Source organism: Pinus tabuliformis, chromosome 3_1 (assembly GCF_031772625.1).
Source record: "Pinus tabuliformis cultivar Carrire ecotype Pingquan chromosome 3_1, CPIR1, whole genome shotgun sequence".
Lineage (NCBI taxonomy): Eukaryota > Viridiplantae > Streptophyta > Pinopsida > Pinales > Pinaceae > Pinus > Pinus tabuliformis.
In genome coordinates, this window is record NC_142301.1 from 71608938 (window position 1) to 71633617 (window position 24680).

A 24680-nucleotide genomic window follows, 5' to 3' on the forward strand; every position below is an offset into this window, starting at 1 on the left:
TATTTTATTTTATGTGCATCTCTAACTTTTGTTCTTTTCTTGTTCACATTGCTTGTTAAGTTTAGACTTATCTCGTAGTTGTGATTGCTGTTTATTATATATCAGATGCAGATTATAGTTTTGGTCTATCTCTTTAAATCACAATACCATATTCTAAAAGATGTGAATGTTTCTTTTCCTTATCTGATTGGTGTGGTCTTTGCAGGTTTCACCGGAGAATAAGCAGAAATCTTTGGAGGCAAAATTGAGAGGAGAGGAGGCATTTAAGAAGAAGGATTATTTAATGGCAGTAGATGCTTACACACAGGTTATTAAACTTGTTGTACTTGGATCTTCCATATGGAATCTGGAAAACAAATGGATAGGATTTGAGTAGTTCTTGCATCCTTTTCCCTTTCCCTTTTCTCCTTTGTGGGAGTGGGAGGGGGCATGCGTATACCTTCTTTTACACTCAAATTAATTATGCAGAAATTTCTCCTTTAAACAATGCAGTGAAGGTAAACATATATGTAAAATGAAAAATAAATTTCCATTCATAAATGAATGAGATTTGGTCTTCTGTCAAACTACTCATTTTTCATTTTATTAATTGTGCTTCTAAATATGGATTTCATGTTGAGATCTTTTGGCTAATCTTCACATGCGGCCACATGCCAGCCCACTCTGTGGGTAGTTGAGGCTCTTAATGAGCTGAACTGTGGGTGGTAGTGGGTATTTACACCATTATTGAATTTTATGATATTTTATTGTAATTTAGGGTAATGTTGGTCTGGCCTTCTCCTTGGGGCTAATGCCTTAACCCTAGTTGAGTGGAATAAATACACATCCATCCATCATTTGTAACATAATCACATTCAAGTGAGTTTAATCATTATTTAGTCTAAGGGAACTTACACTGGTCTGTTCTACTTCTGCTGTGATGTCTTGAAGTCTTTTGTGGTGCTCTCTTGAGGTCTTTTGTGGGCATTGTTATTTTAAGCTTGTTTATTATATTTTATGTAATTTACGGTAATGTTGGTCTGGCCTTCTCGTTGGGGCTAGCACCTCAACCCTTGTGGAGTGGAATAAATACACCACATCCATTTGTAACATCATCATATTCAAGTGACTTTAATCATTATTTAGTCTAGGGGCACTTACACTGGTCTGCACTACTTCTGTGATCTGTTGAAGTTTTTTGTGGTACTCTCTTGAGGTCTTTTGTGGGAATTTGTTATTTTAAACCTTTTCATTGGATTAGTGTTTGTTGGACAATTCATGTTAGATCGTGTACCTCATGCTTTCTAACATGGTACCAGAGCTAGTGTATTTTTCATCATCTTTCCAGCACTCTTTAATTTTTCAGGTCACAGATTAGGTTTCAAGGTGGCTGCATATCTGGAATTAGGGTTTTCCAGCAACCTGTTTTTGGACAGCAATCAGTTTTAAGGATTTTTCACCCTTTTCTTGACTAGCACACCCCTACTTGCCAGTTTTCTTGGGTTTTTGGCAAACTTAAGGAAGTCTTGTGATTTTGATCCGTCAAGTGCAGCGCACTCTTTTATCCTTTAATTCAGCCACAAGTTGCTGCTGATATGCACTGGTATTGTGACATCTATGGATGGAAAATGCTTTTTCCCTACATCAAAAGCATGAGTTGCTGAAATGCAGGAAAATTTTTAAGGATGGAAATTATTTTAAACTGTAGAAACATTGGCAAATCTTACAAGTCCCTAATATGCAAATTGTATAATGTTTGGCGATATTTTTATAAAATATTCAATTTTCAAATAATTTTATATAGTCTATGGTGATTTTTAAGGTAAAATAAAGTTAACCTTTAAAATTTGGGCGATTTGTTCTTAGAAAAATGGAAATTAGTGAATCTTTTTTTGGAAAAGGCTTGGAAAATTAGCCCATCTGTGAAATTTAGCCCCTAAAATTTACCTTGTCCATATGGCAGCTCTAATCCACAGTCAAGGCTTATGGATGTATTTTGAAAAACCACCTTCCTTTGCTATTGATGACCATTATGAACTCGTATACTTAAAGAAATATGTGTCTCTTGGATTGATCACTTTGTACATGGAACCTGATCTTGCCCATATCACAAACCAAAAAAGCTGTAGAGTAGGTTTGGGATGTTTGATTGATCACTTTGTACATGGAACCCGATTTTGTCCATCTCATGAATGAAAATGTTGCAAAGCAGCTTCAAGTTGCTTTCCAAATCCTATTTGGTGCAGTTAACACCACTCAAATCAATAGAGTTGAGATAAACGTCCCCAACCTCAAAATGGTAGGTGTTGCTACTATTGAGGAGTACATTTTTAGGCTAAAACATTTGAGAGTAAACATTCCTGAAATCAATGCTAAAGGTAAAAATGAACCCTGAAAATATCAATATTTTTCTTAATAACCTCATTACTACATTCAAAAGTTTTTCTATAATTGACATTCGTCTTTTGCTTACAAACCCCACTTCTTCTAGTTTGAAAGATGCATTTTGTAATCTTATCTATCATCAAGCCACCTTAATAAAATTGGGTGAACTTGTTGGAAATACATCGTGATATTGAGGGAGGGGGGGGGGGGCGTGTGTGTGAATCGGTATCACATAGATTTAAATTCTCTTCACTTAAAAAGAAATCACGTCACATAATCTACCATTAACACATTGCATGAATACAAAGATTAATGTGAAAAGCCTAATATTGGAGAAAAACACTTAAATGCTTGTCTAACAATCTTCAATTTATCACAATATTATAGACAAACATGTGTGAGGACACCAATCCTTTGTAAGCACCAACTTACTATATTGCAGGCTCCAACTTGTCAAGAAGATGACGACACCAATCCTTTGTAAGTGCCAACTTATAGCTTCTTAGGCTCCAACTTGCTGTATAGATGACATGTAATATTCCAAATATAAATTTAGCAACAAATTGCTTCAAAAATTTTAGCCATCAACTCCATAAACAATTTGCACAAATCGAACCACAAATTTCACAACAAAACAAGGAATGCTCTGATACCACTGTAATGTTCCAAATGATAAATTTGCTGGATATTGCTTTAGAAATTCTTCGGAAATGGGTGCTGTATGGAGGGTGGTACGGAGCCAAAAGGGTGTGGAGGAAACCAGAGTGGGAGGAGTCGACGGTGTAGAGAGTTGAGGGTGGATTGGAGTCGACTGGTGGGAGAGTCGACGGTGTAGAGAGTTGATGGTGTATGGCATTGTATAAATTGTTATGTAAGCCAATTTAAAAAATGCGCAGTGGGAGATTTGGAATAATGGTATTGATACCGGTTGGGAGTGTGGAGGTTCCGCTGCATAGTGGGAGGCGGCGGTGGGAGATGTGAACCGGTGGTAGGGAGGAGTGCGTTGTATGACTCGCTATGGGAGGCCAATCGAACGGTGCTGTGGGAGAGCAGTGAGGAGTCACCTGTGTGGGGAGGTACGGGAGCACAGTCTATCTCAATGCTTAGCAATTCAAGAAAAAAAAAGGATTCTTGAATAATCACAACACACACTAAATATTTATAACAAGAACAATCATGTAACAGAAGTGAATGCTACATCAATAGGCATGAGGGTAGAACCATTCCCGACAAATCGCAAAAATGGAAAAGATTGCAGAAATGGTAGAAGAGAGTTATGAATGAAGGCTAATTTTGTGAGCTGGCTCTGATACCATGTCAGGCTAGGAGGTAACTCCACAATGCGAATTGTGTTTTTGTATTAAGATTTCTCATGGATATATACATGGAGGGAGAGACTCTTGGGCTTCACCTCCCAATGTCTCTTCATATTCCTAATCTCTTTATTTTCTATTTACATTATTTACATAAATTTTCAAATCCCAAAGATTAGGTGTCAACATAAACGATGAGACAAATCACAAATACGTTGAATTGGTGAATCGATGATTAGTTCTAGAGCCAATGAAAACCTTGTGAAAAACCCTTTGAGTACTTCTCTATGTTCCATTAATGGAAAACATGGTAAATCATTAGCCTTAATTGAGCCTAACCATGAGGGGACCAAGAGAACCAAACTCATGACTTCACCAATTTTAGGGGATAGGTCTAGGTCTCATGTTTGGCCCATCACAGCTTAAGTTAACCATCGAGTGTAAAAGATCTTCTCTCTATTTACCGCACTACCCAAAACAATAGCCTTACTATCCTTGCCCCTTTCTCACTGCTTCGATCTCACTGAATCACCTCTAACAACTGAATGCTGCTACTCTGAAGATTGATTTCCCAACAAAATCAAATTCCCGGTGTCTCAAGTGTGTTCTCCAACCCCCATCGAATTTCTTCTTATAATCTCTCGTTGAGACATCAACAACCAAGGTTAAAACATAATCAATGGCTAAGATTAACTAGAACTCGATCCATGTCTTCTTTTAGAAGATTCTCACCATGAATTAATTAATACCCTTTAATTAATCAATTTTCATAAGTTTAGATTTAGGCACCATTAAGAAAAGATTAATTATTTTAATTAAGGCGTCTCTAGGTGGAATTTCCAGAAACGATTTCTGGGGTTTGGAGAATACATGTATTCTCTGCATCAAATTTCGTGGTTAGAACACAACCGAAGCTACAAAAACTAACACTCCCTCTTAGCGAGGAATGTGTTCTAGCGCTACAACCCACTGAAGCAACACCCTGTCTCTGCATCACCTTCTATCACACTGCTGATGTCTGGTTGTTGTTGCCCACCAACTACTGCACAACTCTGATATATGCTGCTGGTGGCCTTGTTGAACTGCTACCAACACTGCATTTGTGGTGCTGCTGGCCTTGTTGAACTGCTGCCAACACTGCATCTACACTGCAACTCCCTCTCCATCTATTGCTGCTACCACTACAACAACTGCAACTGAAAAGCATTCAAAATACTGAATGAACTATGATCAGTATGATGCATCTGTCACTTGAGTCCTGACTGCTGCTAGACTCCGTGCTGCTGCTGATGCTGCCAAATCTGCTCTGCGCTGCTCAGTATCTGACCGCCACTAGCTACTGCATCTATCACTCTAGCATCTGACTGCATCACTGCCATTGAATCGTCCTGCTACTACATGCTATGGTCTCTAGTAACAAGGTAGTGATTCATGAGGTGGACCTTCTCAAGAATCCTGCCCAATCTGTAGCTCTCTAGGGCTACAAAACCAAATCACCCCACCTCACTCCTAGAGGTATCTCAGTGATCATGGCAAACTCTTCCTCCAATCTGGAGGACAGTCTATCGATCTCTAAAGATGCAGCCTACTGATCCTGCTTGTCCTCCTTCTCCTTCTTTCTAAGAGGACATTGATGTTGATTTCTAGTAGCATCAAATGTGCTCTAAGTCTCAAATTTTGCAGGGAGGCTTAGGCACATGTATTCCAAAGAACCCAGAAAGTGTTTTGGTAAATTCCACTCGGAGGCAATTTTATTAAAACAATTAATGGGTATTAATCTAATTGTGGGTGTAACTTCTAGAAAAAGACGAGGATCAAGCATAAATAATCTTAGCCATTGAGCTTCTAATTTGGGATGTTGAATGTCAACGAAAAGATTATTTAAGGAGGCTTGAGGGTCATTTGGAAAACACAGAGAGTTGATTAGTCAGAGCGAATTGTTGAAGCTTGAGGCAGAGAGACACATAGAGGAGGCAATGTAGAGGGCAGAGAGGGTGACGCAGTGCAAGGAAGGGCTCACGCAGAGCCTCCCACGCAGAAGTCCGAATTTGCTGACGAGGTTGACGTTTCTGAGTCGGGAGGGCTGGAATCAGCTCCTGAGAGCAAATCGATTCCCAGCAGAGGTGATGCAGTGCCGTAGACGCTGACGCAGGCCCAGGTAGGGCAGCGTAGAAGTAGCCGGGGACTTGTTGGTTCAGCGATTGGATTAGCCAGGACTTGTAGTGTAGAGTGAGGTAATCTCACTAATTTCTTCTGCCGAGTGATATTCTCTGTACTGGATTACTAGCAAGGCATCCAGAGCTTGTATTCAGAAATACTTCTGCTTAATAATAAAAACCCTCAGATTTGCTGCACCAATTTTCCCGTATTGGGTTTTTCCGGGGATGTTTGTCCAAAAACCACTGTGTCATTTGTGTTTTATCTTTCTCTATTGTTTAGTTTCTTGTTTCAATATATTATTTTAAATGGTGTAGGTTGCGGTGTATGTATTTCGATGTTTGCCATAGGAAACTACAAATAACTTGTTCATGTAATTCTAACAAGTAGGAGAAATATTATCAGTTGCTGCAGTAGCGATTCCAGTTTAAGGAATCTTCACAATTGAGTGCTGTAGTGGCCAAGCTCACCACATCTGAAGCATTTCACCTTGGAAATGTCCTTCTTCCTCCTGCACTGCGCCTGCCGCCCCTTTGATGCGAGGGCCACATTCTCCTCTTCCTTTACTTTCTTTGTCCCACTGCTGTTGCTGCTGCCAGGGATGGTGGTCTTCACCAAATCTCGCCTCATCTCCTGCTGCTACAGATCAGCCCACATTCGATCCCAATCTGGAAACTTTTCTTTGCGCAGTATACTCTGGACGAAGACCTGCCATTCTTCGAAAACGCTGTTTAGAGCAAATCGCACCAATTTTGTAGGCTGAGGCATTGATCCTACTGCAGACACCTGGTCTCAGATATATTAAAGCCTAGTGAAGAAAGGGTCTATGCGCTCCCCTTTCTGCATCCTTGTGCATCTCAACTTCTCCTCAAGATACATCTTCCGCTGCTCGGAAGATCCCTCGTATAACGTAGCAAGAGCCTCCCACATCTACCGAGCAGTATCCTTGCCAGCTATGTGAGACAACATGTGATCTCGAACCCCATTGAGAATGAGCTTCTTTGCTTTTGCCATCTCCTTCTTGTAGGCCTTTAGCGGATTTGCATCTGCGGGCACAACTACCACACTATCGATGTAAGTTTTGAGATCATGCTCATCTAGAAGACAAGAAATTCTTGCCTTCCAGATCACATAGTTGGAGGCTCTCTCCAATCGATCCTGATCTCTCATCCCTATTGATGCCATCTCTGCAAAAATGTTGAATTCTTCCTCTTTTCCTCTGCGCAGCTGCTGACAGGCTTTACACATTCCCTACTGGAGTGGGCAAATATGCTCACAGCTACTGCTGCTTTGCTTTGAAAAATTGAACTTCTAGGCTAGAAGTCCCCCGAGAAAGGAATTCCCTCAGTGTGTGCTCTTCCTTCGTCCTGATGCTATTTTGCACTAGCAAACTGCTACAAAATAACTATGTCCCAGTTGAAGATCTACTTTGCAAGGAAAATGTTGATTTGTGGTAGCATCGGATGTGCTCTAGCCATGAAAATGGTGGAGAGGCTAAAGCACATGAGATCTCCAAGACCCAGAAATGGTTTGGAGAAATTCCACCCGGTTAGAGAGATATTAAAATAATTAATATTTTTAATGGGGTTCCTAAGTCTAAACTTAGGAAAATTAAAATATTAATGGGTATTAATATAAAACTGGGTGTGAGAGGGTTCTAAATGACATGGATCAAGACAAATCTAATCTTAGTCATTGATTAAGGACTTAATCTCAGCCGTTGAAGACTCAACAGGAAAAATATAAAAGGGAGGCTTGAGGGTCAGTTGGAGATACACCAAGATTGATCAGTCATTTCGATTTTCTGGAGCGGGGTTTGCTGAGAAAATTCGAACAAGTGATCTGAGTTGCAGCGAGGGGCAGTGAGTACATAATAGAGAGGCAAAGATAGTGCCAGAGGGTCAGCGCAGTGACCGAGGAGGCTACGCGGAGGCGGCAGGAGCCACGCAGAGGCAACGAGAGACTGCGTAGAGGCTAAGGGGCCTATGTGGGTGATGCAGAAGGCCAGAGAGCTAACGCAAAAAGGCAGAAGGTTGACGCAAAGGGTTCCAAAGCTACGTAGAGGCTAGCAGGGCTAACACAAAGGGCTCTAGAGCTATGTAGAGGCTAGCAGGGCTGACGCAGAGCCTTGGAGAAGCGCCAGAAGGATTTTCATGGGCTAGACTAGTGTTGAGAAGTTGAATATCTGCTTCCAAGAAGAGGTACTATTGTTGTGTAAAAATATCTATTGGGTGAGCCAGTTTGGTATCCTAGTTGTACTCAAGAAATATGCATAATAATCAAACCCCTAGAACTGCTGCACCAGTTTTCCCGCATTGGGTTTTTTTGGGGATGATTGTTCAAAAATAACGATGTCCCTTGTGTGTTTGTCTAGTATTTCAGTTTCTAATCTGTATATGAGTTAAGGCTGCATCTGTGTTTATTTTCAGTATTTATATGAATAAATAACTTTTTAAGGAATAAACAAGTAGGTGAAATAAATCTGATAATGCAGTAGGGATTTCTAATAAGTAACATTTAGAAATTTCAACAGAAAATACTGCATCTCCCTTTGCCTTTGGTAAACTATGATCTGGAAAATCTAATTTCTCTGTCGACTCTCTTAGAGAAATAAAATTTCCTCAAAAACTGTAAATTTTATATAACAATGGTATGTTCTATGCTTTGAGCAATTTTACTTCAATTTCTTTATTAGCCTAATATCAATATCTAGTTCAACAATCACGTCATCATGATAGTAAAATGTAGATAGAACATAAACAATAACAATAGAAGACTAGCCAAGACAAGAGGACACAAGATGTGGCACAAGCCAGGGACAAACCCCAATGTGGGGAAACCTTTGACCAATTCTTCTTGTAATTCTTCAAACATTCAGTAAAGAGAGAGAGAGTACAATGTATAATATTCACTTGCCCAATTATAGTGAAATTATGATGAGTCAAATAGCAGAAACAGAAAGCCTTAACCAGAAAGTCAATGCTAGTCAACAAGGCATAATTCTTCCTCAATTCAGCTCGGTCAAACCTAGTCAACATCAACCTCCAACAACAAGTCTAATCAGCCCAAAAATACTCCAAAAAAGTCCAGTCAAACCTGATCGTCAAAGGTCAACGCTACAGCCAGCACTAGCACAGTCAATGTTGGTCAAACAGGAGTCAAAGTTGCCTTGGATTTTGTGGCGAGAACCGCGACTTGCTCAAACAAAAATTTTCCACCCAAAACCACACCAAAACAGGTCAACGCTTGGTCAACGCAAGTCAAAACAACCTCTGCAATTTCGATCAACTCTGGTCAATGGCTGGAACAAAAAATCCTTCCTTTCCTTCACACGTGTGGAGAGTAGCCTCTGAATTTCGTACCTGATCAATGAAGGAGAGAGAAGATGTGAGTGAGTGAAGTGTCCAAAATGAGGAGGAGGCATCATGTATTTATATGCAAACGTTGAGGATGAATAGACGTGACTGGCCCATATGAGTTGCCTCATATGAGCTGTCCAATGTGTAGTTTGGCCCTAGTTGCCAAAATTAACACTCCTTCTCAACTAGGGAGAACTTCATCTGCCAAAATGTCTGACAATCTGTACCATCAATGTCTCTTCTCTGCTTTGCTCTACTGAACTATGAAGAAAGAAGAAATGATCGAGAATGTATCATACCATTCTCCACTGACCTGAAGTCAGTCTCCAATAATAGAGAGTGTGTCATACCACTCTTAACCGACCCAAAGTCAGTTTCCATTGATCCCAGATCAATATCAACATCCTAGCATAGGGAGTACGGTAGTACACAATGCATCCATCAGTAGTACTATGGTCCCTATCCTCATTTCCATACTCATTGGCCAGATGAGAGGTACTTCCCATGAGTCCCGAACTGCATGGGTAGGATGTGCCAGCAGGAGAAGGTAAAACACTCATCCTGCTCATATGCCATAGGAGAAGGTGAACCACTCAACTTATGCATATGTCATCATGGGGTGTCACAGGGGAAGGTAAACCACTCACCCTTAACATCGCGCACCACTATGGGAAGGTGAACCACTCACCCTATGGTCGCTCATCGCTCCAAGAAGTACCCTAAGCCCCCTGGAGCTCCTAGAGCTCAATATCCATCTTATAAGGGACCCTCATAGGAGGGTCTCTCCACGACTCCAAGTCGTTCACAGAAGGTTAAGAATTTGACCTTCCTCGTGCTTCGTAAGAATATCGGCGACCTGATCATCAGTTCCAATGTGTTGGAGCCTTATTGCTCCTTGTTGTACCATATCCTGGATAAAGTGGTACCTGAGATCAATATGCTTGGAGCGGTCATGAAACACGAGATTCTTCGAAAGAGGAATCCCACTCTGGTTGTCGCAGAATATCACAGTGGTATCCAACACATGTCCGAACAACTCACTAAAGAGCTTCCTCAACCAAACAGCTTCACAGGAGGCCAAACTAGCAACAATATATTCAGCCTTAGCAGTGCGTAAGGCAATCGACTTCTGCTTCCTGCTCATCTATGATATCGAAGCAGAACCTAGAGAGAAGCAACATCCGGATGTGATTTTACGATCCACCACACTGCTAGCCCAGTCTGCATCAGAGTAACCATGGAGCCTCACATTCCCGACAGTGTATCTCAGTCCATAAGTGATTGTGCCTCGAAGATATCTTAAGAGATTCTTGTTAGAAATCCAATGTCTGTGATGAGGCTCGACCATAAACTGGCTCAATGTATTAACTGCAAAGAATATGTCCGGACGAGAGTTCACCAAGAACATTAGGATCCCCACGAGTTGACGATACTCAAAAGGATTTCCCAAATCAGGCCCAACAGCACTTTCACATAACTTCTTGAAGTTAAGTTCCATCGGAGTAGTCACGAACTTGCAGTCCACCATCCCAAATCTTTCAAGTATCTTCACAATATATTTTCCTTGAGAAAGGAAAATCTCCCCTGGCTTTTGCCAGACCTCCAACCTTAGGAAGTAATGCATCAATACTAGGTCTTTCATCTCGAATTCAGAAGCCAATCCCCTCTTACATTGATGAATAAGAGGGTCTGCACTTGTCAGAAAGAGATCGTCCACATAGAGTACCAAGATGAGTGGTCTATCATTCTCAACCTTAAGGTAAAGGTTCAGATCAACTTCATTTCTTGTAAATCCCAACTTCATTAGATAGCTATCGATCCTCTCATACCAAGCCCGGGGTGCTTGCTTCAACCCATAGAGGGATTTCTTCAACCTGCATACATGTGTCTGACGATCTTGAACTTAGAACCCCTTAGGTTGTTCTACATAGACTTCCTCCTCAAGTGAACCATGCAAGAAGGCAATCTGGACATCCATCTGATGAATATTCCATCCTTGCAAGGCAGCAAGGGCTATAATAGAATAGATGGTGGTGTAGCGGGCAACTGGTGCAAATATCTCATCATAATCTACACCTTACTTTTGAGAGAAGCCTTGAGCAATGAATCTGGCCTTGAACTTTTCAGCATTTCCATCAGCTCCATGCTTGATCTTGAAGAGCCATTTTGAGGTGACAATGGATTTGTCCTTGGGTCTAGGAACTACATCCCAGACATCCTTCTTCATAATCGACTCATACTGTTCGTTCATTGCATCCTTCCGAACCTGGTGTTTGGCAACTTCTTCAAATGTGCAAGGCTCAGATTGAACAATGGTGCTCATTGCAATTAAGTACCCTTGGTACCTATTCAACTTCTTGCTTTCACGAAATGTCCCTCTAGGCGCAACATATCACTCGGCATCTTCGAGAGTCTCCCTAAGCCATGAGGGTCTCCTTTTTGAGGAGGACACATGAGGGGGTGGATCAATGGGATCCATTGGTTCTTCAGCATTGGGCATCTACTCATCCTGCGGTTCTCCTTGCTTTCTAGAATCTGCTTCTTTGTCCTTCCTTGGAAGAGGAAGGCTACTAATCTTCCCAAGGGAGCATCCTCATTGAAAGTGACATCATGACTTATGTCCACTTCTCTTTGACTAGGCACATAGATACTATATGCCTTAGAAGTTTCATTGTAGGCCACAAATGTTCCTTTCTTCCCAGGAAGCATCCAATTTGCTTCTCTTTATTTTCAGCACATGAAAATATACGGGGCTACCAAAAATTCTAAAGTGAGAAACATCAGGTTTGTTACCGGTGAAAACTTCTTCGGGAGTTTTGGAGTCCAGTGCTTGATGAGGGCATCTATTTTGAACATACATGGTGGTTTGCACCTTCGGCCCATAAGAACTTCTGAAGGCTTTGATCATGAAGCATGGCAAGAGTGGCTTCTACGTTAGAATGGTTCTTCCTTTCAGCAACACCATTTTGCGGGAGTAGTGGTAAGGGAGTTCGAGTCAAGAAAGAGGAGGAGGAGGATGCGGCTCTAGCATCTGTGAGACAACAACGGAAGAGGAAGAAGAAGGACATCTCTAAGGTCAAGTGCTTCAACTGTGGGGAGCTGGGACGTTATGCATCTCAGTGCCACAGGAAGAAAGGAAAGGGAGAAGCTTCTAACTCAAAGGTAGCTCCAGCAAAGGCAGAGAAGGATGTCGAGACTGATGACGATTGTGCAATGAGTGCTCATGCGCCTCTAGAGAAGAGGTGGAGAGACATAGAGTTGTAGTCGAGAGGACTACATGCAGGGACAAGATCCTTGAGGTGCTTAAACACTTAGATCACATATGGCTACGGGAGCCCTTAATGACAGTAGCATGATGACAGGTGTCGGGTGGAGCAAGGTGTGAGGGAGCAACAATGGCAACGCTAGAGTGCCGGAGTCTGTAGCAGCGCAATGGAGAGGTTGCAGCAGTGCGAGTGGCACAAAAGAGGTTGCAGCAACGCAATGGCAGCAGAGGGAGCACAGGATGGCAGCAAAGGTAGCTTCAGCATCACGAGGCTTCTAGACTGACTAGGATGTCAGTGTTTGGGTGAAGTAAGTTACTTACTTCTTGGTAACCGAGTTGTAGTGCAACAATTAGTAGTGGCAGTGCTAGGGGCAGCATGAGGCAACATTTTGAGAGGGAGCAGCAGTACAGATGTAGTAGTGGCAGTGTCATGGGCAATAGTACAGGAAGCAATAGTGCGGTGGATGTGGGGTTGCAGGCCTAGCATCAGCACAGAGTATTGATGCAGAGGATCAGTGTGATGCTTCTATGGTGAAGCATTGCTAGAACACATTCCTCGCTAAGAGGGATTGTTGATTTTGGGTAGCATCGGATGTGATCTAACCATGAAATTTGGTGGAGAGGGTAAGACACATGAGATCTCCAAGACCTAGAAATAGTTTGGAGAAATTCCATCCAGATGAGGAGTTATTAAAATAATTAATATTTATAATGGGTTCCAAAGTCTAAACTTAGGAAAATAAAAATAATAATGTGTATTAATAAAATATGGGTGAGAAACTTCTAAGTGACGAGGATCAAGCTAGTTCTAATCTTAGCCATTGATTAGGGACTTAATCTCGGCCGTTGATTCGTCAACAGGAAAAGTATAAGAGAAGGCTTGAGGGTTAGTTGAAGATACACCAAGAGAGATCAAGAATTCGATTTTTTGGGGCAGGGTTTGCTGAGGAAATCGAGTGAGTGATCAGTTGCAGCAAGGGGAAGTTCAACAAGGGATTTCGATCCAAGGCTGAAGAATACATATCAGAGAGGTAGTAGAGTGCCGGAAGAGGCAACACAAAGCCTAGAAGGGAGGCCAATGCAGAGGACGCAAAGGGCCAAAAGAGCTGACACAGAGGCCATAGAGGTTGACACAAAGGACTCAAAGAGCTTCAAAGGCTGCGTTGAGGTAATTTTGTGGGATAGACTGAGAGCTGATTGGCTGACGTAGAGCCAGAGAGGGTGACGCAGTTCTGAAGAGGGTGATGCAGTTCCAGAGGAGTGCGTGGAGCAACTTTCATTGTCCAGCCCAAGGAACAACCGAAGTCATTGTGGGATTGTTCATCCAGTTGCTAATCAACCAAAATATCTGTCTCCGGATAGAGGTATTGCTGCCAAGGATATTCTCTGAAGAGTGAACCATTTCTGACACCCTAGTTGTATTCAAAATTTGCTTAATAATAAAACCCTCATATATGTTGCATCGGTTTTCTTGCATTGGGTTTTCTAGGAACGATTGTCCAAAAATAACGGTGTCCGTTGTGTTGTCTCAGTTTATTTCAGTTGTTGATACAAAGGACTCAAAGAGCTTCATAGGCTGCATTGAGGTAATTCTATGGGATAGATTGAGAGTTGATTCGCTGACATAGAGCCAGAGAGAGTGACGCAGTTCCGAAGAGGGTGACACAGTTCCAGAGGAGTGCATGGAGCAACTTTCACTGTCCAGCCCAAGGAACAACCGAAGTAACTGTGGGATTGTTCATTCGGTTGCCGATAAGCCAGAATATCTGTCTCCGGATAGAGGTATTGCTGCCAAGGATATTCTCTGAAGGGTGAGCCATTTCTGACACCCTAGTTGTATTCAGAATCTGCTTAATAATAAAACCCTCATATATGTTGCATCAGTTTTCCCGCATTAGGTTTTCTGGGGACAATTGTCCAAAAATAACGGTGTCCCTTGTGTTGTCTTAGTTTATTTCAGTTGTTGATCTGTATATTTGTGAAGGCTGCAATTGTGTTTACTTCATTATTTATGTTAATAAATAACTTGTTAATGTAAAGAACAAGTAGGAGATAATAAACCAGATATTGCAGTAGGGGTTTCTAATGTGTTAGATTCATAAATTTTCACTCTGCATCCTACGGTAAACATCAAAACTAATACACTGCAGCCTTCACAAATATAATACTGCAGAAGAAAAAAATAATGTTGGAAGAATAGATGCACACACACATACAAATAACACTGTTATTTTTGGACCAATGTCCCCGGAAAAACCCAACTTGGGAAAACAGTGCAACAGTTGAGGGTTTTATTATTATGCATTATGCAACAAGACTATGGATGCTCAAGTCTAGCAATCCATACAAAGAAATTACTGACAGAAGATCTAGTGAGAAAAATCTCACTTCCACCGGTGATCCAACACTGACCTTCGCTCAAGATGAACCGCTCTCTGCTGCCTTTGCGTAGTCCTTACGTCAGCTTACATAGTGTTGCATCACACAACTCGAACCAGTATCTCTCTCTCTAACTGATCAACTTCTGGTTGGAAGATCAATTCTTCTGGCCTCTGGGCTCCCACATCGACTTCTGTCACTGAATCACTGCTTCTCCCTAGCAAAATACAACTCCCCATTGAAGCACTGCACTGCCTCTTTGCTTTGTGCTGCCTCTCTATGGAACTCATTGTCTCTCTGCTATGTGCTCACTGGACTGCAAAATCTCCCTTTGACCTTACTATCCCCGCCCTTCTCTCACTGCTTCGATCTCACTGAATCACCTCCAACAACTGAATGTTGTTACTCTAATGTTCGATTTCCCAGCAAAATCGAATTCCTGGTGTCTCAAGTGTGTTGTCCAACCCCCATCGAATTTCTTTTTATAATCTCTAGTTGAGACATCAATGACCAAGATTAAAACATAATCGATGGCTAATATTAACTAGAACTCGATCCATGTCTTCTTCTAGAGGATTCTCACCATGACTTAATGAATACCCTTTAATTAATCAATTTTCCTAAGTTTAAACTTAGGTACCATTAAAAAAGATTAATTATTTTAATTAAGTCGTCTCTAGGTGGAGAGGATTCACCAACAACAAAGAGTTGGTGCGTCTTGCCATTACACAATTTGCCACTACTTTCATATCTCTTCAGTGTCTATTGAATTCTATGTGGGATGTGAAGAACATGTTTCTTTCACAAGATTGGCGTGCTTTATCTATTAGTCGCAACCCAGAGGGAGAGGGCATATGCAGACTAGTTTCATATGATCAAAGCTTTTGGGCAGGAGTAGAGGAGGTATGTGCCATTTCAGAACCTTTGGTAAGGGTTCTTTGGTTGGTTGATGGAGACAAGCCCACAATGGGTTACTTGTATGAGGCCATGGATAGGGCCAAAGAAGCCATTCATGCCTATTATGAAGATAAGGGAGACGAGGGGTTAGAGAAACAACAATTGGTATGGAGAGTGATTGATGAGCGATGGAACAATACCCTCCATTGCCCCATTCATGTTGCAGGTATCTACCTCAACCCAACATTTTCTTACTCCTGTGGTTTTAGATTTGATGCCGAGGTGATGGATGGATTCCTCACTTGTGTTGAGAGGATGGTGGCATCTGAGCAAGAACATGAAGAAATTTCTAAAGAAATGGAGATATATAGGATAGCAGGTGGCACATTTATTTTTACCATGGATGTTAAGAATAGGACGACCAAAATGTCAGGTAAGCTTCAATTTGTTTCAACTTTCAACTTTCATAATTCATTGTCACTTCATAATTTGCTTCAGGTTTAGAATTTCAATGCTTTAATTTTTTTTTTTTTTATGTTTCTCAATTTTCTTTTAACTTGTAGATGCTTGGTGGACAAGTTATGGGGGTAGAGCACACCATCTCCAAAAGCTTGCCATTCGAGTGCTCATCCAAACATGCAGTTCCTCTGGGTGTGAGCGCAACTGGAGTGTATTTGACAAAATACGCCGCAAAAAACGCGACAGGTAAGTTCATTTTATTATTTTTAATATTTAAATTTTCTAAGTACTGATTTACAATCTATGACCCTAACTCAGATTGGAGTCCTTATGCCTCAATGACGTGGTTTATGTCTACTACAATCTCCGATTATGGGTGAGACAACTTAAGAAAACTCCTGATGTGGTAGCCATCTCATTGGACAATATTGATACTACTGCTACATGGAGGGTTGAGATTGAGAGGTCTGCCATGGACTCGATCCCTGATTGGTTAGATGCAGATCCAAAGGCACTAGAGGCAGAGGAGGTAGCAACTATAGGGGAGCGAGAGCCAGAGGTAGACATGGAGGTGGAGTAGGGTCAGGAGGTAGAGTAGGAGGAGGATAAGGAGGAGGAGGTGACACCATCTAGGATGGGTAGTAGCAGAAGACACAGTCCACCTTTTTCTTTTTTTGCTTCTAGAGAACAATAGAGTCCATTTGTAGCCCAAGGGACAGGGTCTTCTCCCTTTAGAGGAAAAGGCAAAGCCATTCCCTATTCTCGTAAATGATATACATTTATTATATTTATTGTTCATATTTTGACTTTTGAGAGTTGAGATTGAGTCAGGACTTAGGATTCAAGACTTGATTCACTATTTTGATATGTAGTGTAGCACTAGACTTCTTATGCATATTATATATTAGGTTTCTTTTGATGTTTATGTGGAAATTCATTTATTTGATGTTGTGGAAACTATAGATCCTACATTTAAAAAAATGAATATTTTTGTATTTTTTTTTTTAATTTTACCGAGTTTTTGCCGATTGTTTCAAAAACATCCTAACTTTAATGACTTTTTCAATTTCTGGACCCTGGCTGATTTATTCCTAAGGTTGACTTTTTCCACATTGATTATCACATGAGTGAAAGCATAGCATGAGCTCTACCTCCGTCATTTGCCATCACTTGGTTCTTGAGCACTAGATGCTCCATCTCATCATAAGGAACCGTTGCATGTCCCAACGCTGATGAGCAAGAAACTAACTCATCCTTGAGGGGTAAATGAATGCTATATCATAAAAGCAAGCTTAGACTCCTAAGCTACGCTGCATATCAAAGCATTATATAAAAGAAGTAAAAGGCACACTAGAGGGGTGGAAAAAGCAATTGGAGGAAAGGGGTAACTCATGCCTCGATGATTACTCCCTTCATTACATATATACACTCTATGGCTATGGCACTTAGCTATGAAGTCTTTCCCCTCTGTTGCCATTATTATCACTAACACCTATGAATTGAAGGGATGACCTTGGAAATACCACCTCCCCTTAGGGGCTAGAAGCACCTAATAGGGTTGATTACCTAGCCACTTCTAACAAGGTAGGGAACAATTTCATGGTATTTGTCTAGTTAGATATTTGAAGGTGTTCTTGGTTTGAATTCTTGTTATGCCCTTAACAGTGAAGTATGGTTCACTATGATACATCCATGGTTATTGTCTTTAATGAGTGTTTGGTTTCACTTGAGTTTGAGAAGGTTTTGCCAGGTGGTCTTACACAAAGTAACAAAGGCCTTAAGGGCACACTCATTCCATGCCTACTCCACATGTTTCTAGGCCGTACTACACTTCTAGAGAGTAGTGATGACCTTGGAAATGCAACATTGCCCTTCCACAACAGGGCGTTGGGCACTTTGATGATCCTGATAGTTGATGGACACCTCAGAGCACCCTCAGATGTTGAAACATCGAGCTCACTTTGCTTAGCATTGGAGATTCTTGATGATGTACCCATCGGACTCCGCATGGCCCTAATTTGGATTTGACACTGTTTTGTGGGCATGCCTTGATCCAAAATCCAAATGATGATGATCATCCCCAAGATGATTAGGAAGGGCTTGTACTACCTTATGAAGCCCCATTGCTAGAGAGAGTTTGCACGACTTTGTCTTGATTGAACCCATGGAGATGACATAGGGCACCTAGAGTTGGCTTTTGGACACATGGAGATGTTTTGAGGTTTGATTTGAGGACTCTTCCTGAATTCATGGATGATTATCATGGTTGGAGAGATATCTAGCCCTCATCTTGAACTTTTGGAGCCTTATTTACCCTACAGGGCATCACATCATGCTTGGAGAGTGTTTTTAGCTCCGTGCGGGAAATTAGTGGCTTGTTTTGTTTCATTGTTCCATTTACTTCGTGCTTACTCAAATTAAAACTTGTTATAGGCCTTTTAGGTGAATTAATGGATGTGATAGACCTCATATAAATGGAGGATCACTGCATTCTTATTTCTCATCATCACTTATGGATTTCGGCCTCCTTTAAAGAGCTCGACGTAGCTTAGATGTAACTTGCGACTTGTGGATATGTATCTTTTTGGAGCTATTGCTACTAGAGAATGATTTGTGTCTTGGGGTTGATTTTTGGGATTGAAAAAAGGCTATTTCTTGGAAAAATTTTAAGTTTAATTGCAAATTTTTAATGGCTTTTCATGTAATGAATATATGCTAGGGTTTTTCACTTGTTCCATGTCTCAATGCATATCTTTATTAGAAAATCTTGCTTGATCATTGCATGTAAAATTATTTTTCTTTGAATGCCGTAAAGGACCTCCTATAAACTTTTGTCTACTTAATTTCTCCCCTCATAAAAAGATAACTATGGTTTGTAAAGTGAAGTATAGGGTTTTCCCCCTTATTCCAAGCATAGATTTATTTTCTCTCAAATTTAGCCCTAAGGACTCCATCTCCCAAGTAGGGAAAGGCACTGGGGATCCTTGTGGTGGTCAAAAATGACAAAAACTTTACAATTTCTTTCCTCTTCAATTTTCTAAGCCCATTAAGGCAAGCCACTATGGCTATGGCATAGGGAAAGTTCAATTAGGGAAGGTTTTAGATGGACATTGAGGCTTCCATAACTTGAATTCACCTTGATATACTCAAAATCTAGTTTTTCTCATGGTTAGATTTTCTTTAATAACATTGACATCATCTTCTCTAAGCAACTTTTTCCCTAGAGAAACCCTAACTTTGGTTAAGGCTTCAGGTTGGGGCTTAATTTGAAGGTTTTCCCATCTCGTTTGTTGATTCCATGATTCACAAACCTTTTCTTTGTGCTTGTATGCCTAGACACTCATTCAACTACATCTTGAAACTCAAGGTGTCAAGTGTTTAAGGCTTTGTAAATGGTACATTGCTCCTACACATAGATTTGTGCCCTTGTCCATTGAAGAAGTAACTTGCTTAGCCTTTGATTCATATCAGCTCAAGCCAATGAACTTAGAATATCATTTAGGTTAAAATTTGGAAGCCTCTTGTGTGGTGAAATTCCACTAAAGAGGAGGAGGATTGCAACGGTGATAGTGGCAATCAACCTTATTGTTGCATTTGGGTTTGGCCCTTGCCTTGTGAAGTGTATCACAACACTTGCTAGATTTTCAGGCAACATTTTTGGTGCTGTTGCTGAGAAGGAATTGAGTCCACCTCCTCATTATCTGAAGAGTAAGCTTCATTAAATATTGGAGAGAATAAGTTATAAATGACAACATAGAATCTCTTCTGGCAACTCCTAAAGCTGATCCTCATATTTATCCTAGTAGTTTGTTTGACGATACCATAGATCCAAGGAAGAAAACTACTTGTAAGGCAACTACTGATACCTCCACATCTCCTTTAGTTCAAAAGACTCATGTGGTTAGAAGTCTCTTTACTAATACAACTACCTCTAACACGATAGCCAAAACATGGCTCATTGATGCATTCAATGTTGATTTCTGGTAGCATCGAATGTGCTCTAAGTCTCAAATTTTGCAGGGAGGCTTGGGCACATGTATTCCAAAGAACCTAGAAAGAGTTTTGGGAAATTCCACCTGGAGACAGTTTTATTAAAATAATTAATTATTTTTAATGGGTCCCTAAGTCTAAACTTAGGAAATTAAAATAATTACTGGGTATTAATCTAATTGTGGCTGTAACTTCTAGAAGAAGATGAGGACCAAGAAGAAATGATCTTAGCCATTGATTAGCTTCTAATATGGGCCGTTGAATGTCAACGAGGAGATTATTTAAGGAAGCTTGAGGGTCATTTGGAAGACACACAGAGAGTTGATCAGTCAGATCAAATTGCTGAAGCTAGAGGTAGCGTAGTGATTTATAGTGATCACATAGAGGGGTAGAGAGAGTTTTGGCTGGAGGATCTTCTCCGGAGCCAAGAATACTCAGCAGAGAGGTAGAGAGACACACAAAGGAGGCAACACAGAGGCCAAAGAGGGTGGCGCAGAGCCAGGAAGGGCCCATGCAGAGCAGAGCAGAGCCTCCTACGCAGAAGTCCGAAATTTGCTAGAGAGTTGGACGTTCTAAGCTGGGAGGTCTAGAATCAGCTCTAGAGGGCAAATCGATTCTCAGCAAAGGTGACGCAGGGCCTCAGAGGTTGACAGCTTGACGCAGGCCCATGCAGGGGCAACGCAGAAGTAGCCGGGCAAATTGTTGGTTCAGTTGCTAGATCAATCGGGACTTGCAGTGTAGAGTGAGGTAATCTCACTAATTTGTTTTGCCAAGTGATATTCTCTGTACTGGATTGCCAACAAGGCATCTAGAGATTGTATTCAGAAATAACTTCAGCTTAATAATAAAAACCCTTAGATCTGCTGCACTGGTTTTCCCGCATTGGGTTTTCTGGGGACATTTGTCCAAAAACAATTGTGTCATTTGTGTTGTATCTTTCTCTATTGTTCAGTTTCTTGTTTTGGCATATTATTTAAATGGTGTAGGTTGCAGTGTATGTATTTCGATGTTTTTCGTAGGAAATTGCAAATAACTTGTTAATGTAAATGTAACAAGTAGGAGAAATAACATTAGTGCTGCAGTAGGAATTCCCAGGGTTAAGGAATTTTCACATTCAAGCCCTTGGATGTGAGTGGATTCCCTGATGTTCCTCACAAATATGAAGAGTGGCTACCCAAATTTTAAAAAGCTATAGTGAAAATTCCAAGCTGACTCGTTTGAAGTAGATTTTAGGAGCATTCAAGAATCCTAAATTCCTCGAAGCATATCTCTGAAATTACAGTGAACCAAAATTTGAGATTTCTACCATAGGCATAGGAAGATCTCCCCTCTATCTCGTATAAGTTTCACTGTTTGAAACATCCCAAAAGAAAACTTATAGGGAAAATGCCAAGCTGGCATATTTGAAACAGATTTCAAGAGCATTCAGTAACCCTAATTTCATCATAGCATGTCTATGAAATTACAACGAATCAAAGTCTAACATTTCTACCACAGGTACAAGAAGATCTGCCCTCTATCTCCTCCATGTTTCATGATTTAAAACATCTCAAAAGAAAAGTTATAACGAAAATGCCAAGATGACTTGTTCACTCCACAAGTCACATTTTTGCTCCACCTTTAAGACCCCAAGAGTATTCCCCACCTTCTGGTGTGCATCTTAGATCTCTTCTTGCTTGGATGGCCTTCAAATGCACTCATCTATCCTTTTTATAGTGTTTTTACATTTACTTATGGGGTTGGCTAGTAAAACTGGTTGGGTCGACCCATACTTTTTGGTTTGGCTAACCTGAAAAAATCTTTCATATCTCCTAATAACTATAGAGTTAGAGGGAGTGCCATATACTGGTGGAAAGGTCTTGGAATAAGATTTTCAACCATATATCCTATGCTCCCATTTGAGCTAGATATTTAGAGTAAAGATGTCTTCAAAGATACGGTATCTAAAGTGGTCCTCAAGAAAAAGCTGGGTATCCAAACAGTATTGCCAACAATCTTCATCTTGCAATCTCTATTTTAGACAATTGTAGTCTCTCCCTGTCTTTGACATCTGTGTTGTCATTAATATCAAAGTTATGTGGAGACCGAGAATGCTAAAGTTGGGGGGAGCTTGTTGGACATGTTTTGACTTTCATTTGACAACACTACACTAGAATCTCCTTCAATGCTATACCTACAGTATCAGGTACCATCAATAGTTTTAAAGGTCCCTTGTACACACCTTTGTATCACACAACTTTGCCTAATATTTGTTTTGCTTCCCTGTGTTTGCATTCACATGGGATGTCTCAAGACACCACCTCCTTATGAGAATATAGCCACTATATTTCCCCTTAGCACTTTCTATTTTGTCATCAGTTGCAGAGCTCTCTCCTATCTTGGAAGTTTAGATTTGGTGGCCTCTTCTTTTTGGTTCATGTTCCAGGTTGACATCATCTACTATCTGCAACTTTTCCTGTCCTGTTGTTGGTATCTGAGACTTCTCATCTTTGTCCATTGACTACTTTTGTACCAGATATCTAGATTTTGCTTGTTGGATATTGAGTTTATTGAGAAGGTTTAGTGTCTGCATTAGGATTGTTGGATTTCTCAGCTATTGGGAAGGTTTAGTGTCTGCATTAGGATTGTTGGATTTCTCAGCTCTAGATATAAGAATGTTTTCCCTTTCGTCTAAAAGCATAGGAGGCCAATCCTTTTGTTGTTGGGGGGAATGATAGGGATTGTTAGTACATATTACTATGTTTTCACTATTTGTTTTGTCTGAAATTAGATTAGGACAAATATTTTTATAGTTTTGTTTGATTTGTCACTTGGTTTCCTATTCTTGTAATTGGTTGATATTTCATCTCCAACCATTAGATGGTGTGTGGAGATACGTTCTCTAAGCCAAGCTTGTCAGTTTGATTGTAAAAGTTATTTAAGCTTGTTTGTTTTCCTAATACAATTGGTCAGAGATTTTCATTCAGTTTAGTATAGAACTCTGCTCTTGAGTGGGTAAAATCCCACATCAACGAGAAACAAAAAGCTAAATATAGTCATTGGGATAAAGCATCACCAAGAATGATTTGAGTAAATTTGCCAAGAATCCAATGATCTATTAGAAGATTTGCAAAGATGGTATCAAAATATTTTTGTCGTTACTTGATTATAACATAAATCAAAATATGCCAGTAAACTGGATACTCGATCACATTGAAAAAATCTGGTCTTGAGAAGACAGTTTCAAGCCTCTATGTAGTTGAGCGAATGGTATCATGTGCAGTATTACAATTTTGAAGCATGATTCTTATTTATAAAAGAGAATGGAATTCCTAACACACTTGGCATAGAATACTCAAAATCATGTCAAGATAGATGGGATAATGCCGCAGGCTGACCATTAGCAAGTTCTATATCAAATAAACCACATGATTGTTTCTGATCGGTTAGGAAAATTTAGCTACACAACCAATTATGATAAATGGAATTAGAGAGTGGCACAGAGTTGGAAGACTGATTGCATTATACTAGGGCGGTGGCACAGGGCCACGGAATTACCTTAAAAAAATTTCAAATCAGCATTCTTCCATGCATGAGAAGAAATAATAAAATCTTTGCTGGAGTCATACTCAAACAAGAGAAAGAATGTGAGAGCTAGAACTATGCTATTTAGTTTTCGCGTAGTCTAATGAGGCGGAGGAGTTGCCCGGAAAGTTATGGAAATTTCGATCATATTTAGAGAAAATTCGGCAAGGATTTTTGTAAATCCAAGTTATAGTTGTTAAACTTCAAAATTTTGGGTGTCCTAGATGTTTTTGATGGTGCAGAATCCATTTCCACCATCAAAAACAGGATTCAAACACTGCCTCTACAAGATTTTTTTGAAATTTTTTTACCCAGATTCCGGCCACTTTTGGCCGTCCGGGCAATTCCTCTGCCCGAAATTCTACTGTAGCAACTGATTTATTTCACCTACTTATTCTTCACAATAAGTTATTTACGAAATCCCTTTAGCAAACATTAAAATAAATTCTACTGCAGTTATCAAATAATTACACAGAGAAAATAACAACGATATAAATGCACAAGAACCCATCACATCCAACACAGTTGCTTTTAGACAATTGCCCTCACAAAAACCCAATGTGGGAAAACCGGCGTAGCAGATGAGGGTTTTATTATTCTTCAACAACAATTGCTTTACAAGGAATGATTTTACGGAGAAACTGAGAGAAAACACCTGAGACTTTCCCTTGGAAAATTTCTAACACCCTAGAGACCCTTCTCCCACTTCTGCGTCACTTTTGCGTCACTCAGTGTGATTCTGCGTCCCTCTGCGTTAGCCTGCGTGAGGGCTGTGTCTCCCCTGGATCGTGTCTCCCTCTGCGCTGTCACTTAATGCCCCTGTGTCACCTCCTTCTCAATCACTGACTGCTGCTAATGCCCTCCTCTTCCTCCACCCTGCAACTCTCCCTTTGAAATCGATCTCCTTCTCTTTAAGAATCGATTTTCCTTGGG

At 40.6% G+C, this 24680-nt stretch overlaps 1 protein-coding gene across 3 annotated transcripts in view; it reads left to right on the plus strand.

Moving 5' to 3' along the window:
* Nucleotides 1–24680, plus strand: part of TPR10 (ankyrin repeat family protein) — a 424227-nt gene that overhangs the window by 269488 nt on the left and 130059 nt on the right. For all 3 annotated transcript variants that reach the window (XM_089410812.1, XM_089410813.1, XM_089410814.1), the window contains exon 10: nt 206–307. In XM_089410812.1, coding sequence (XP_089266938.1) covers nt 206–307 — 102 coding nt within the window. The remainder of the gene's footprint in view (nt 1–205; nt 308–24680) is intronic.